This window comes from Camelus bactrianus, chromosome 22, assembly GCF_048773025.1.
Source record: "Camelus bactrianus isolate YW-2024 breed Bactrian camel chromosome 22, ASM4877302v1, whole genome shotgun sequence".
In the NCBI taxonomy this organism is placed as follows: Eukaryota; Metazoa; Chordata; class Mammalia; order Artiodactyla; family Camelidae; genus Camelus; species Camelus bactrianus.
Genome location: NC_133560.1, coordinates 24,375,668 through 24,392,943, shown reverse-complemented (window position 1 = coordinate 24,392,943; position 17,276 = coordinate 24,375,668). Strand labels below are relative to the sequence as shown.

The 17,276-nt window shown below is 41.7% G+C and overlaps 2 protein-coding genes across 2 annotated transcripts in view; both read left to right on the top strand.

The window, feature by feature from the left end:
* LOC105068348 (uncharacterized) overlaps positions 1-17,276 on the top strand; it is a 41,159-nt gene that overhangs the window by 84 nt on the left and 23,799 nt on the right.
* LOC105068393 (uncharacterized) lies at positions 60-7,322 on the top strand. The gene is given in 1 exon segment (XM_074350685.1): positions 60-7,322. A coding segment is annotated over 1 exon segment (1,005 nt). The 3' UTR covers positions 1,065-7,322.

The window sequence follows — 17,276 nt, the reverse complement described above, 5'->3', positions numbered from 1 at the left end:
CAGTTTTGCGAGGCACATGAGAAAAATCACAATAGAGAGAAAAAATATAAATGTAAGGCATGTGGGGGAAAGCATTCTATTGTCGCGCATCCTTTCGGGCACACGAGAGGATCCACACGGGAGAGAAGCCCTATGAGTGTGAGGAATGCGGGGACGCCTTCAGGTGGAGCACAGCCTTTCGAAGGCACGTGAGAACGCACGTGGGATGAGCCCCGGGTACGTGTCAGGAGTGCGGGAAAGCCTTTCACTGCTCCTCTTCACTGCGAACACACGCAGCCACTCACAGCGGAGAGAAACCCTATCAGTGTAAACAGTGTGGGAGATCCCTTAGGGATTATCACACTTTTCAAAGACATGGAAGGACTCACACAGGGGAGAAACCCTATAAATGCAAGCAGTGCAGCAAAGCCTTCAGTTGTCCCAGTTCTTTTCGAAAACATGGAAGAATTCACACTGGGGAAAAGCCTTATGAATGTAAGGAGTGTGGGAAAGCCTTTAGAGGGATCTCAAACCTCCGAGCGCACACGATCACCCACACTGGAGATGGACCTTATAAATGTAAGGAATGTGTGAGAGCCTTCATCTCTCCTAGCTCCTTTCAGATACATCAGAGGATTCACACCGGAGAGAAACCCTACAAATGTACACAGTGTGGTAAAGCCTTCAGTTATTACAATTCCTTACAGTCACACAGGAGAACTCACACTGGAGAGGAACCCTATGAATGCAAGGAATGTGGGAAGGCCCTCTCCCATCACCAAACCTTAAAAATTCACATGAGACTGCACACCGGCGAGAAGCCCTATGAGTGTACACACTGCGGCAAAGCCTTCAGTTATTGCAGTTCCTTACAGTCCCATGGAAGAACTCACACCGGAGAGAAACCCTATGAATGCAAGGAGTGTGGGAAGGCCCTGCCCCATCACCAGACTTTAAAAGTTCACGTGAGACTGCACACCGGCGAGAAGCCCTGTGAGTGTGATTGGTGTGGTCGGGCCTTCAGGTATTACACTTCCTTCCAAAAACACAGAAGAGTTCACACTGAGAAGGAATTCTGTGAATAAAGTATATGGAAAAGCCTTTAATAGTAAATCAACTTCACTTTGAAAACATGAAGGAAGCCACACTGGAGAGAAAGCCTGTCCGTGTAAACAGTGTAGGAAAGTCCTTGGATGTGCTCTAAGTTTGCAAACACGTGAAAGGACTCACATAGAAGAGAAACCTTACAGATGGCAGCAACGCAGTAAATCCCGCCCAGGCTGCACTTCCTTAGAAACACGGCAAAGAACTCGTGCTGAAGAGAAAGCCTGTAACTGTAAGGGATGTGGAAAAGCCTTCAGGTGTTATCAGAGTTTTTTCTGAAGACATGAAAAAAAACCACAGTGGAAGGAATGTGGGAAAGCTTTCACTTGTCACACAACCATTTGAAGACACGTGAGTCCGCCCACGGCAGAGACACCATGTGAATGTAAAGAATGTCAGAAAACCTTCAGTCATCCCAGTTCCAGACGGATGAAAGGACTCACTGAATAAAACCTCCTGGGTTAAGCAGCCCGGGGAAGACTTCAGTGGGCCCACATCTTTACATGTGAAAACTCCCACTGGAAAAAAATGTAAATGTAAGTAACATGAGAAAGCTTGATGGAAATTAATCTATGTGTAGTGTTCCAGAAAACTTCCAGCAGGAAAGAGTCATTATGAACGTTGTAAATATGTTGTGTTTATCGAGCCTCTTTCTGAAAGTGTATCACTGGACTGTGGGTTTCCAGTAATTACTCTCAGAAATGAATACTGAGATGAGCTTATTCACACACTTTTGATCGGGAAACAAATAGCTCTAGTACTTTTCTCACTGACAGCCGGTTCATTCATGTCTCCCTCCCCACATGCCTTTGCTATAAATAGGCTTTGGCAGCCTCCTGTTAATTATCCTAGAGTTTTTCAACCACCAACGGTGGATTTAAGCCCCTGCTGCACACAATTAGAGAAGCCACAATTAGCAACTGACAGCCTTTTGTAAATGGAGTTGATCCTCCAAAGTCAGCTTTTCATTTGTCCTTGGGTCATGAATGCAGGACCCCTCAGGCTTCCTAACCAGAAGCCTCTTCACTGAGCATAAATCGGTACTTACAGAACAGAGCCAAGAATGGCTCCTCCAGCATGGCCCACCTGAGGAGGATGTGTGCTCCCCTGTTCGCTGACTGATGCATCCCGTTCTGGAAGAGGTCATCTTTCTAGACATATTGGCCACTTTGGGAATCACTCAAGAGTCAGCACATGAGTTACCAGGGAGTTCACATTTTTACGGACATTGTGCTGCAACTGAATCTGATGGAGTCCATGTCAGAGATGCTGTGTTCTGTCTTTATTTTTGTTTGTTCTGGGGCTTTTTTTCTTACCACTTTAATTATTTGAGGTGGGTAAATTAGGTTTATTTATTTCTTACTATTGTTGTTGTTGTTGTTATTTAATGGAAGTACAGGGGATTGAACCCAAGCATGCACTCTGCCACTGAGCTATACCCTCCCCCAACTGTGTTCTGTCTTTAGATCAAACAGGCAGCTCTGATCAAAAACTGGACCCAATTTGACTAATATGGATTAGTCAAATTCCAGGCCATTGTGCTAGCACTAGAGAATTCCCTGGCCAGGAATCAGACTCATCTGCACACTGTTACAGATCTTTGGCCATTGACAATGACCTAGTTGTCTCATTCATCCAATAGCAACAACTTACCCAAGGTCGCCCTTTTTAGCAAAAAGAACTCTGGGAATATCTTGCCTCAAATACTCAAGTACAAATCAAGGTCACTCCTTACTGTAGACATATTACCTCAATCTGCAGAGGCTCATTTCATTGTTCAGGGTGGTCAGTCGACCGGAATTTCTGAGATGTATCTATACCTGAGATCTGACGGTATAAATCTTGGCCCTGTGAGCTCACGTAATATATAACCATTTAGAGGTTTCTAGCGTAAAGTTTAGGCAAAATTCAGGGAACTTCCCTCTTCCATAGCTAATTTATGACTGACCAATGCACCTGATGTATGAAAAGTCACCACTGCTAATATACTATGTGCCTACTGTCCAGGCTGAGGAAGTGGTCCCTACAGCTGGCACCCCCTCTGCTGGACTACATGCTATGAGGGGACCATTTAAGTTACTCATACAGACAAATTACTCATTCTGTTATAAATAACCCTGCTGAAGTCAAAATGCAAGGACTCACCAAAACACTCTAGAAAATATTGACAGTATCAACTCTTTTCAAAGTACAAAGCACTGGGCTCTTAAAAAAGGTATCCAGTGCGGCTTTGTACCTCTCTTCTGACCCCCAGCTACCCCCTCGGAGGATGGCCTGATGGCTTACCTAGACAAACCTTGCTCTCTTCTAAATAGGTCTTTCTGCTCTTTGAGGCTTTAGTTAGATTCAATCCCCAGTCTCTCGGGCCAGTGACTTCGTCCAGATCATTAAGTCTTACTGGCACCTTGTAAGTCAGGTAGAGGCCATTCTATACTAGACACTTCTGTCAGAATGGTCACTGCTGCTGGTCTCTGGTGTACTGTAGTAGTACACTCGGATCCCGCTCCCCACATTACCTGTATCTGTGTGCCCTGCGTGTCAGCATTTCATTTTGGGCGCCCTCCTTCAAAACTCCAGCCTGTCCAACACAAGTGTGCTGTTTTCTCTCCATTTGCACTCAACGTGCTTGCTGTCACAGGAGTCACTGGTACGGACCTGCGCACACATGATGTCAAACATTATTAATGCCAATCATGAAATGTCCAAAATACATGTAGCAGAGAGCTAATATTTGAGGTGTTTTCCATGAAGGACAGCCCTCTGGCAGCCATGGTAGCTGATGACCACTTAGCTTTGGACTATTTATTAGCCAGAGAGAATTCTGTTCTCCTAAAAGGTCTGCGTGCACCATGTGGGCAGGCTACGCTGGCAAGGTGCCGCCGACAGCACAGGAAGTGAGACAACAAATTAGACAATAGCATCATGAAAATATTTGAACATAGTTCCAGAATCATACTTACACGTTCCTGGATCTCTCCAACCCCCCGGGATGGACTGGATTCAAACGTGTTTTTGAAGCTTCATCATCCTAATTATAATACGTACTTGTGCTTTACATGTGGCTTTTTAACTAATATTCAGATTCAAAGTCATTCAAATGAGATGTGGCATCATTCAGTCAACAAACCTAAGAGTGAACTTTAATTAAGACATTGACCTCATTTTTGATATTTGACCCTTAATCGGCTTCAGATGCCTGCTCACCCTGCCTGGCCCACAATGGGTAAAGTTAGGTTGGGTTATTTTAGTTATTTTTGTCAGTGGGTAGGAGGGTCAAACCTTGAAGACCTGCAGCCTCTACCCCTACACACCTCAAAGGGCCAAGCTATTAACCTTTGCACAAGCCACTTCAACCCACTAACCCTTGCCCTACGCTCCTTAGTGAGTACCTTTGAGTAACAAACATGTTTCTATTACCTTGATGCTTGTGGTGACATTTTCGGTAGGATATTAATCCTGCCCCCATTTTATCCATTGATAAACCCATGGAAAATGTCTTTATTGATGCAGAGAATTTTGAGACGATGAGGATAAGACATCCAAATGCAGACATCTATCTCAGTGTGATCATGTTTTTGGATGCAGTGGTCACAAAAGAAAACTTTGAGACCGCCCGCATGGTCACCAGGAGGACAATCAATATGTGAAAATGCTATCGTCTCACAGGGGAAAAATACAGAGCAACACAAGTGAATGGATGGTTTCTGTTCTAATAAGACCCTGGAGTCAACATTCCCGTCTTCAAAACAAGAAAAAGATGCTGAAGAAACTGAAAATCAACACCTCTTCATATATCCATGAGCTATTTGAGGTTATATGGCAAGCCCGTGCTCCAAAAATAAGAGATTGGTGGACATAGAGAATTGCTGTTTACTGAGAAGACACTGGAGCAGCATCCTCTTGGGACACATAAAAGATGAATTGCTGGAAACGGTATGAACTAGCTTGAGCTCTAACTGGAGGCAGTTAAGGACCACCTGCCCCCTGCAAAATTTGTGAATTTTTCTCGCAGGAGTCCAACCAGGTTCTCCCGAGAAGACTGGCAAACCGCCTCATGCAGGAATTGGGGGGAAGCATTTTGATATACAACAAAGCATTCTGTTCTCTGTAACTTAGGCCATTCCCTCAAAGGAAACTGATTTGCCAGAGCCTTATCTGACTGGGGAAGGAGCAGACAGCTCCCTGACCCTTGGGGTTTCTTCCCTGACCAAAGCGCTGTAAGAATAAACGCTAAGAATCTGTTCTGAAGTTCATAGTCCGGGGAGTCTATCCCACCAAAACATTACAGGTTTAATCCTGACATAAAAGAACATTATCCCATCTACATACCTTCCCACCATATCAACAAGGCTCCAGTAGAAAAACAGTGGGTTAAAACAGACTCCGCTTACAAATGAGTTTCCAAGGATACCCAAATGCAGCAGGGGAGAAAAACACAAGGACCCTGGAGGACAGTAAAGGCCCTGACACCTACGGCGACAGCAAACATGAAACATGATCTAACTTCTAGTCAAGAAAACATGAAATGTCACACTGAAGGCCTATTTACCTCAAATCTTATTGTGAAAATTCAGAAATATGTGGAAATGAAATAACATTTGCTCCCTGGTTTCACTTCTTTGTTAAAATTGTCTCGGTTTTGTTTTTCCATAAACCAAGTGCATTTGGGGTATTTTCCATAGTTTCAAGTTACCGGATCAGGTATCATCCACACCTTGGGAACTTCAACCAGAAAACAGGTAAGTGTTGGATTTGAGAACATTGAGGATAGACATTTTATAAGTACATCTGCATTTGAAGAGAGAACTGTATTTATGCTTCAAACACAAAAGCAGATAAACTGCAAAAATAAAAGCCTGGGACAAAATTCAAAATTGTAAGAATAATTAAACTTACTTCTCATACTGTAAAAATTAACAACAGCAATGTGCAGTTTTTCATCAAAACCTTATGTGGATGTTTCTTAGAAATATTCTGTTAGCTGCATTTTCAAACGACTGGTGTTCTAAAAACTAGTATCTTTATTTTTCACTTACTGGGAACATTTATTAAAATATCCCTTTACAATTATGGATTTTAACGTCCACTCTGATTTTCTTCACTTAATCGTTATACATTCTGAGTCAATATTAGCATGTAATGTGAGTTTGGGGAATTCATTCTCAGGCAAATTTAATTTTTATTCTTTTATAGTTTCAATTTTTGTGATTAACCTAACTTCTCATTCACTCATAATGCCACACACATGTTTCTGTCAGTACTCTCTTGCCAAAGAACACCAGGACGCACCTGTAGTCATATAGAAGTGGTGTATTTACTGGTTAATAATCATGCCCACAAGTGATGAATGACTGTGGGCATATAAGTAAGAGGGTGTGCAAAAGGACTCCTTAGAGAATTTGGGCTGATGGGAGGTGATTTGATATTTGATGAAGCAAGACGTTGCTCTCTGTTGGTTGCTGTGAGGGGGTAAATGTAATTCTGTGATTCGTGATCATAATCATTTGGAATTTGGTTATCTTTGTTGTTTGGACTGTGATCTATTTTACCATTTTTAGAGGCATGATCTTGTTTTTTTTCTTTGTTTCCTTAATCTTGTTTTTTTTTTCTTTGTTAATTGCAATATAGTCAGTTTACAGTGTGTTAATTTCCGGTGTACAGCATAGTGATTCAGTTACCTACATAGCCTTGATCTTGTTATGATCCATCACAGTCACCAAACAGCATTGCCTGATGGTGGAGGTCTGTGACATTCTCCCCTTCGACAGAATGTCTTGGTTTACTGCTGAGTGGGCCAGTGCTCACTCAGCAGTAAACCAAGTGCTGTCTTTCCTTCATCACTTATTATCTAAACATTTAAACATTTCCTTCTGTGTAGTTGACATTCTTAAAGTGTTTCCATACGGTAGCTTAGTTATAATATACAAGTGCATTCACTCCTTAGTAGACTCTGTAATACTTTCATTATCTATTTTGTGGAAATAAATTTCTAGGCCTCATTTGGAGCTGCTCCCGCCTGGGGTACCATATCAATAAACCAAAACTTAGATAACTTTCCTTTTCCTATAAATGCTCTGCCTGACCAGAAATACATTGTATCCAGCCAGCCGATCTCTAACTGCCAAGAATCGGTAATGACTTCTTTGTTCCGTGTAAGGTCAGGTGTGCAGCCCCAGCTGGTGAACTGAAGCCACATCCTCCTCCCTTATTCCCCGAATGCCTTCCTCTACAAAAGCTCACAGCCTTGCTCCTTGGTCTGCACTTCTCTGGACTCTTAAGAGTGGAAACTGCCTATTTCATGAGGTTTGAAATAAACTTGCTTAGATCAATGAAACTGTTCTCTTTGGTTATTTTAACACTGTCAACTGAGGCATATATGTTTAGATAAAATGTCAGACATACATCCTAGCAAGGAACAAAGACAGACCACCATTCAAATCAGGCCTTTCTTGCTGAGGGACCTAGTTGGTTTTGTTTTCTTTTGTTTTGTTTAGATATAGTTGATTTACAGTATTATATTCGTTTCAGGTGTACAGCATAGTGATTCACAGATTTACAGATTATACTCCATTAATTATTACAAGATAATGGTTATAATTCCCTCTGCTATATGATATATCATTGTTGCTTATCTACTTTATATGTAGTAGTCTATATCTCTTAATCCCATACCCCTAACCTCCCCCTCCCCCCTCTCCTCCCCACTCCAGTAACCAGTAGTTTGTTTTCTATATCTGTGAGTCTGTTTCTGTGTTGCTGTATACGTTCATTTGCATTATTTCTTAGATTCTGTATGTAAGTGATACCATACAGTATTTGTCTTTCTTTGTCTGACTTACTTCACTAAGCATAATATTCTCTAGGCCCACCTGCATTGCTGCAAATGGCAGGGTTTTATTCTTTTTTGTGGCTGAGTATTATTTCATTTATACACACACACACACACACACACACACACACACACACACACACCTTCTTTATCCATTCATCCATTGATGGACACTTGGGTTGCTTCTGTATCTCGGCTACTGTAAATAGTGCTGCTATAACTTTGGGTTGCATGTATCTTTTCAGATTAGTATTTTTCTTTTTTTTCTGGATATATAACCAGGAGTGGAATTGCTGGATCATATGGTAGTTCTATCTTTAGCTTTTATGAGGATCCTCCATACTGTTTTCCACAGTGGCTGCACCAATTTGCATTCCAACCAACAGTGTACGAGGGTTCCCTTTTTTCCACATTCTTTGTTATTTGTAGACTTTATGGTGATAGCCATTCTGAAAGAGATGATGTGATATCTCATTTTGTTTTTGATTTGCATTTCTCTAATAATGAGTGATGCTGAGTATCTTTTCATGTGCCTATTAACCACCTGTATGTCTGCTTGGGAAAAAAATGTCTGTTCAGGTCTCCTGCCCATTTTTTGATTGGGTTGTTTGGTTTTTTGATATTGGATTGTATGAGTTATTTATATTTGGGATATTAACCCCTTGTTGGTCATATTGTTTGCAAATATTTTCTCCCATTCCGTAGGTTATCTTCTCGTTTTATCGATGGTTTCCTTTGCTGTGCAAAAGCTTTTAAGTTTAATTAGGATTTTAATGCAGACTGAAGTGCCCTATGCTCGAAAAAAAATTACCCCAAAGGACATTAGTGAGGAGGAGAAGCAAGCACTAGGGTTTATGGCAGGAAGGGATAGGCTCACACTACTGTTTTGTGCAAATGCAGTTGGGTTTATGATCAGTACTGCCTTTATCCCATAAAGCTGTTGACCCCAAGCCTTGAAGGGTAGAGAAATACCACCTGCCAGTCTTTTGGATACACAATAAGAAGGCCTGGACAAGGAGAACTCTTTTTCTGGAGTGTTTCCATTGTCCCTCAATTCTGGAAGTACCTTGCCAGTAAGGGACCACCTTTTAAAGTTCTTTTGAAGGGAACCCTCCTACAGGTGTTGATGGGAATGTAAGTCGGTGTGGCCACTATGGAGAATGGTATGGAGGTTCCTTTAAAAACTAAAAATAGAGTTACATATAATCCTGCAATCCCAATCCTGGGCATATATCTAGAAAAGATGACAACTCTAATTCAAAAAGATACATGCACCCCAATGTTCATAACAGAACTAAGTACAATAGCCAAGATTTGGAGCAACCTAAATATCCTTCAACAGATGACTGGATAAAGAAGATGTGGTCTATATACATATACAGTGGAATACTACTCAGCCATAAAAAAAGAATGAAGTAATGCCATTTGCTGCAACATGGATGGACCTGGAGATCATCATTCTAAGTGAAATAAGTCAGAAAGAGAAAGACAAATATCATATGATATCACTTCTCTGTGGAATCTAAAAATGTTGTGTGATGAACTTATTTATAAAACAGAAACAGACTCACAGACATAGAAAACAAACTTATGGTTACCAAAGGGGAAAAGGGAGAGGGATAAATTTGGGGTCTGGAAACTACTATATATAAAATAGATAAGCAATAGGGACCTACTGTATAGCACAGGGAACTATATTCAATGTCTTGTAATAACCTATAATGGAAAAGAATCTGGGAAAAATATACATCTGAATCACTTTGCTGTACGTCTGAAACTAACACAACATTTTAAATCAATGATACTTCAATAAAAAATGAAGTTCTTTTGATATTGGACAAAGCCCCTGGCCACCCAGAACCCCATGAGCTCAACATTGAAGGCATCAAAGTGGTCTACTTGCCCCTTAAACACCACATCCCAGTTCAGCCTCTAGATCAGGCCATCATAAGGACCTTTAAGTCTCATTATACACGGCACTCTATGGAAAGGGTTGTCAGTGCTATGAAGAGAATCCCAGTAGGGAGAACATCATGAAAGTCTGGAAGGATTGCACCATCAAAGGTGCCACCATTGTTATAGAAAAAACCATGGAAGCCACCAAGCCCAAAACAATACATTCCTGCTGGAGAAAACTGTCCAAATGTTGTGCATGGCTTCACAGGATTTATGACACAGCAAATCAAGGAAATCATGAGAGACTGTGGGTATGGCAAAAAAAAAAATTTGGGAGGTGAAAGATTTCAAGATATGGATCTGGGGTAGGAGAGGATATAGCTCAGTGGTAGAGCATGTGCTTAGCATACACAAGATCCTGGGGTCAATCCCTACTACCTCCATTAAAAAATAAATATATGGATCTCCAGTAAACTCAAGAGTGAAGAGTCACCACATCAGAGGAATTAACAGAAGATGACATAATGGAGATGAGTGGGTTCAAACCAGTGCCATATCACGAGGAAGAAGATGTAGAACTGGTGCCAGAAACAAGCTGACGTTAGACAATCTAAGAGTTTTGGTTATTCAAGATGGCTTTTGACTTCTTTTGTGACACGGACCCTTTTGTGATATGGGCATTGAAACTGGTGGAAGCAAAATGTGGAAAAGAATTGAAAGCAAATGGTGGAAGAGGAATTGGTACTATAAAGAAACGTTTTTAGAGAAATGCATAAGCAAATGAGTCAGACAGAAATTATAATGTATTTCCATAAAATTAACACCTCTCCTTCCTCCCCTTCCGCCTCCTCCGCCTCCTCCACCTGTGCCACCCCTGAGAGCAAGCCCACCCCCTCCTGTGCCTCCTCCTCTTCAGCGACTCAGTGTGAAGACAAGGATGAAGACTTTTATGGTGACCCACTTCCACTTCCTGAATAGTAAATAATCCTCATGCCATACAGCTAATCAGCTTACCTGCTGTGTATGTGTGTGAATGTCTTCATGTGAAACTCTGATAACTGTGTGGCGAGAACTATATGAGATGTTTTTGTGTCATCATCGCCCAAGTATTCATCATATGCAAGGCTTATATTGAAGTGGTAGCCTATCCTTACATAGGTATGAGTGATGTTTAATATAAAATTAATGTGTTAGTTTTCCTACCGTTTTATAACTTTGCTTTCAGAGAATTACTTTACCATACAGTATGCCTCTCTCTCATTATTGGAGAAAATTTGGAAATACTGCCTATCAGCCTATGATCACAAATAGGTGGTTTTTTTTTTTTAAAGTAACAATGTAACACTGTATTATGAATATGGCTATAATACTGTATGCCATAAAAATTTTATAATCATTCATTCATTCGTGTATAGGCTAGGCTTGGAAGAGGAAGATGGGAAGATAGGGAAGTGACACCTAAAAGTTACCAGGGTTTCTTTTAGAGGTGGCAGAAACGTTCAAGAACTGTGCTGCTGATTGCACATTAGTTGCGAGTATACTGAAAACCACTGAACTGCGCACATTAAAGGGATGCATTGTATGCTATGTGTATTTTATCTCAATGAAACTATTCAGATAAATAAATGCATTATAAGTTTTGAACCAGTGTGTAACTGTATTAAGAGTTTTCAGGTACATCCCAATTTCCATAACATTTTCATTGTTTTTTTCTTACATTAGTGAAAACACTAATTGGGTATTACTTAGGGATACCATAGCCATTTCAAAATCTCTAAACACACACCCAAAAAACTAAAATATATTTCCTTCTGGTGTAAAATGTATACCTAAGATTATTATTGAACATATCTCAGTGGAGGGTCTAGCTCAGAGGTAGAGTGCGTGCTTAGCATGCACAAGGCCCTGGGTTCAACCCCCAGTACCTCCACTAAAAGAACAACAACAAAAACAAACAAACAAACAAAAACCAAGAACACATCTCACAACTTCTGCTTGGTGGGAGAAGAGTTCCTGTTCCCAGGCAGGGGCTGCAGGCTTCAAACTTCCCACCAGAGCCAAGTGCTTGGGAGGCCATGGGATTCTTTAGCCAAAGTACCACATGTGTGGAGCGTGAAAAGGGATGGATGGAAGCCTCAACGCTGTCAACAAAGATAAAAATGGAGCCAGACTCTTTACTGCATATGTTGAGGTCATCTTTCAGTGTGTTTATAACAAAGGATCACAGTACCACAAGTGGCCTGGGGGCCTGTGCCAACTACTGCCCCTTGCGGGGCGTAGGGGGTGTGTGTCTTTAAACCTCCTTGTCCCAGTTGACCTGACCTGGGCGCTCCTCTTGCTCTGCACAAGGACTCCGGTTCTTCTGGAAACTGACAGTGGAATTCCCGTGCACACCTGTGTCCCTGCTTTGTTCTGAAGGCTGTAAAGAAGACGCCACTGGCCCTTTAGAGCCAGAAACAAGTGTTGTTTAAAAGCAAATGTCGAAAAAAGATTGAAAAATAAATGCAAACGTGGGGAAAAGTACAAGTTCACGAGGAACCCTGGAAGCCGGTTCGTCTCAATCCTGTGACCTCCTGACCCGCTGTCACTCAGGAAGAGGGGGCGGGTGCTTGCCAACCGTCCAATCAGGGGCGCAGCAGTAGAAGGTGGGTGGGGCGACGCTCGGCAAACCACGTGGACGCTCCCGGCCACGCTCGCAATCGAGCCTCAGTTGCGCTTGAACCGTGCAGGTTTGCTGGCTGCGGCGTCCGGCGGGCTGAGAGCTGCCCGGGCCGCGGGAGTCCACGTACGACGCCGGAGGACCCCAGGAGCCAGGAAACGGTGAGTGTGCTGGGCCAGGTGTCCCAGGACAGAGAGGAGGGATGGTCGGAACCGGCCGGGGCGGGACCAGAGTCTCCCTGCGCTGGCAGCTGCGAAGCCTGCGGAGGAGAAGCCGTAGGGGACGCCGCTCGGACCTCAGGCCCCTCCAGTTCGCAGGGTAGGGCTGGGCCGACAGCTGGGACTCCGGGCGTCCAGTCTGGTCACTGCAGTTGGTGACTTAAGCCCTGAGCCTCTCTGGGCAGCTCTGCGCCCGCAGCCCCGCGTCTCCCCCAGAATGCGTGGTGACCACGGGGTGGGTCACCAAGAGACAACTGTGACTCAGCCGCTGTGGTTTGTGCGTGGGAGGATCTGTGATCTCTGGGCTTCCCAGTCCCTCCTTTCTTCCCAGGGGGACCACTTTTCTCTTGAGTTTTCCAAACGTTTGGAGAACAGGGTCTCAAATCCAGGAGCTTGCCTCCCCAGCTTAACTCTTCCTAAGACTGGTAATAAATCTCTAAATTTCCAGATCACTCCCTCATTCCCAAAGCCAACTTTCTCTCTTCATTTCACGGCATCATTATCAGCTGTTTGTCCTCTGTGGCGCATTTGAAACAGACCCAATATTTTAGTTGTTTATCCTTTTTCTAAAGAGTCATGGGTAGCTTTTTTTTTTTTAATTGAAGTATAGTTGATTTAGAATGTTGTGTTAGTTTCTGGTGTACAGCATAATGATTCAATGATGGATATATATATAATTTTTCATTATAGATTATTACAAGGTATTGAATATAGGTCCCTGTGCTATACAGTAGAACCTTGTTTATTTATTTTATATGTGGTAGTGTGTATCTATAAATCCTGAACTCCCAATTTATCCGATCCCCACTGCCTTTCCCCAGTGGTAACCGTAACTTTGTTTTCTATGTCTGTGAGTCTGTTTCTGTTTTGTAAATAAGTTTATTTGTGTCATTTTTTAGATTCTACATATAACTGATATCTTATGATATTTTTCTTTCTGGCTTACTGAACTTTAGTATGACCATCTCCAGGTCCTTCCATGTTGCTGTAAATGGCATTATTATTCTTTTTATGGCTGAGTAGTATTCCATTGTGTATATACCACAACTTCTTTATCCATTCATATGTTGATGGACATTTAGGTTGATTCCATATCTTGGCTATTATAAAGTGCTGGTATGAACATTGGTGTGCATGTATCTTTTCAAATTATGGTTTCCTCCAGATATATGCCCAGGAGTGGGATTGCTCATATGGTAAGTCTATTTTCAGTTTTTTAAGGAATCTCCATACTGTTTTACATAATGGCTGCACCAAACTATATTCCCACCAACAGCGTAGGAAGGTTCCCTTTTCTCCACACCATCTCCAGCATTTATCATTTGTGGACTTTTTAATGATGGCCCTTGGACCGGTGTGAGGTAATACTTCATTGTAGTTTTTATTTGTGTTTCTCTGATACTTAGCGATATTGAGCATTTTTTCATGTGCCTATTGGCCATTTGAATGTCTTCACTGGAGAAATGGTTGTTTAGGTCTTCTGCCCATTTTTGGACTGGGTTGTTTGTTTTTTTGTTATTGAGTAGGTATGAGCTGTTTGTATATTCTGGAAATTAACCCCTTGTCAGTGGCATCATTTGCAAATATTTTCTTCCATTCCATAGGTTGTTTTTTTAATTCTATTTATGGCTTCCTTTGCTGTGCAAAAGCTTATAAGTTTATTTAGGTCCCATTTGTTTATCTTTGCTTTTATTTCTATGGTCTTGGTAGACTGTCCTAGGAAAACATTGCTACGATTTGTGTCACACAGTGTTTTGCCTATGTTCTCTTCTAGGGGTTTTATGGTGTCATGTCTTGTATTTAAATCTTCAAGCCATTTTAAGTTTTTTTTTTGTGTATTGCATGAGGGTTCTAATTTCACTGATTTACATGCAGCTGTTCAGCCTTCCCAAAAACACTTATTGAAGACACTGTCTTTTCTCCTTTGTATATTCTTTCCTCCTTTGTCAAAGATTAATTGACCGTAGGTGTGTGGGTTTATTTCTGGACTCTATAATCTGTTCCATTGATCCACATGTCTGTTTTGTGCCAATACCATGCTGTTTTGATTACTGTAGTTCTCTAGTATTGTCTGAAGTCTGGGAGGGTTATGCCTCCAATTTCGTTCTTTTTCTTCAGTATTGCTTTGGCAATTCCAGGTCTTTTGTGATTCCATATAATTTTAGGATTATTTCTTCTAGTTCTGTGAGAAATGTCACGGGTAGTTTGACAGGGATCACATTAAATCCGTGATTACTCTGGGTAGTATGGCCATTTTAACAATGTTAATTCTTCCAATCCAAGAGCATGGGATATCTTTCCATTTCTTTATCATCTTTAATTTCCTTAATGTTTTATAGTTCTCTGCATATAAATCTTTCATCTCCTTGATCAGGTTTATTCCTAAGTATTTTTGATGCAATTTTAGAGGAGTTTTTTTTTTTTTTTTTAACTTTTCTGGTATTTAATTGTTAGTGTAAAGAAATGCAACAGATTTCCATGCGTTAACCTTGCATCCTGCTGCTTTGCTGAATTTATCAGCTCTGGTAGTTTTTATGTGGAGCCTTTAGGGTTTTCTATATATAGTATTATGTCATCCACATGTATAGTGACAATTTTACTTCTTCTCTTTCAATTTGGATCCCTTTTATTTCTTCTTCTTATCTGATTGCTATGATTAGGACTTCCAATACTATGCTGAATAGAAGTGGTGAGAATGGGCATCCTTGTCTTGGTCTAGACTTTAGTGGGAAGGCTTTCAACTTTTCACCGTTGAGTATTATGTTGGCTGTGGGTTTGTCATAAATGGCTTTTATTACATCAAGATATGTTCCCTCTGTACTCACTTTGGTAAGAATTTTTATCATAAATGGGTGTTGAATTTTATCAGATGCTTTTTCTGTATCTATTGAGATGGACACATGGTTTTTGTCTTCTCTTTTGTTGATGTGGTGTATCACATTGATTTGCGTATGTTGAACCATCCTTGTGTCCCTGGGATGAATCCAGCTTGATCATAGTGTATGATCTTTTTTATGGGTTGTTGGATTCTGTTTGCTAATATTTTGTTGAGAATTTTTGTATTTATATTCATGAAAGATATTGGCATGTAATTTTCTTTTTTGATAGTGTCTTTGTCTGGTTTTGGTATCAGGGTGACGGTGTTTCATAGAATGAGTTTGGGATGCCAAACTCCTCCCTATGTGTAGAAACAGGCCAGGGGAACCACAGTTACAACCTCAAGAGGGCATAACCACACCATCTCTCCACAGTCTTTTGGAAGAGTTTGAGAAGGATTGGCGTAAGTTTTTCTTTGTGTGATTGGTAGAATTTAGGTGGCTCTTTTTAAAAATATTTCTGTTTGCTGTGGATATTTTCCAGGAGAGGAAAGCTGAGAATAACCACCTAGAACTGCATTGTTGCATGAAATCCTTGCGCCTCTCCTCCCACGATCTTTCCTGGGCACAGACATCCTGTGAGAAGTCCTTTGAGTTTCTCTTTTGGAAACGTTCCTAGGTGATCTCTCCTATCAGCACTGCCCCTCCGTGGGCCTGTCACCCTGGAAAGATGTATTCATTTATTTGAGCCTCAGTTATTCAAAAAATTAAAACCTCTGTAGTCAGTAGAGCTTGAAAGATGGTGTAAAATATTTCCAAAGAGGCAAGAAATAGGTGAATTTCAGAAAAAAGAATATATTCTCGTATTACACTGAATGTGTTAAAAATTCTTTCTTCCCTTTTCTTCCTCCCCTGAGCAGGTGTAGTACTATTCTGAGGTCTGTTCTTTTTGCTTTGGGGGTCTTCTTTAGGGGGCAGTGTTCAAATGCAATTCCAGGGCTTAGACTTGAGCTGTTTAAATATAATACTTGTTTATAAAACAATTTCTTACTATGAAAATAATAATTAATTAATACTAATTTCTGCAAGTAATAGATACTCACAGGTTTTCCTGTTGCACTAGAAAAATGCCTTACCATTTTCTTCCCTCCTTTCTACATAAACATAAGATTTGTGTGAGTTGCTGGATTCTTCCATCACTGGGTTTGTGTCATTTAAAATATCATCAATGTAGTCCAAAGCAGTGCGACTGGCAGCAGAGGCGGAGGTCACTGACCAAGCTAAGGCCCCTTGAGGCTGCAAAGGGAAGTACTTTAAGACCCAGTTGGTTCTTTCTGGGGAGCCTCCCCCTGCAGATGCCCCACCTGCTCACACCCGCTGGGAGGAGCCTCTATGCTGAGAGAAGGTACAGAGACCGGGACAGCTGGGGAGACGCGTGCGCGGGGCAGGAGGGGTTTGTGGGGCGATGGTGTGGTGCTGCCCTCTTGTGGTTGTGACTGTGGCTCCCCCGCCTGTTTCTAGGCATAGGTTGGCGTTTTGCATCCACAGTGTAGCTGCGCTCAGAGTGTAATTTGCTCACATTGAGAAAGTCCGTGACAGTCAGGCGTTCTGTGTCCTGGGTTAGGATTCATGCATTTGGGACTTCATTTGGGTCAGAACCTTAAACTGAGTCCCGCTAGAGTTTTCTCACTGTGAGAATAGGGGCCTGAGAGAGGGCGCGGTTCCGTTACTCCCCGGGGAGAGGAGGAGGACAGGTTCCTGGGCTGCTCAGGTGT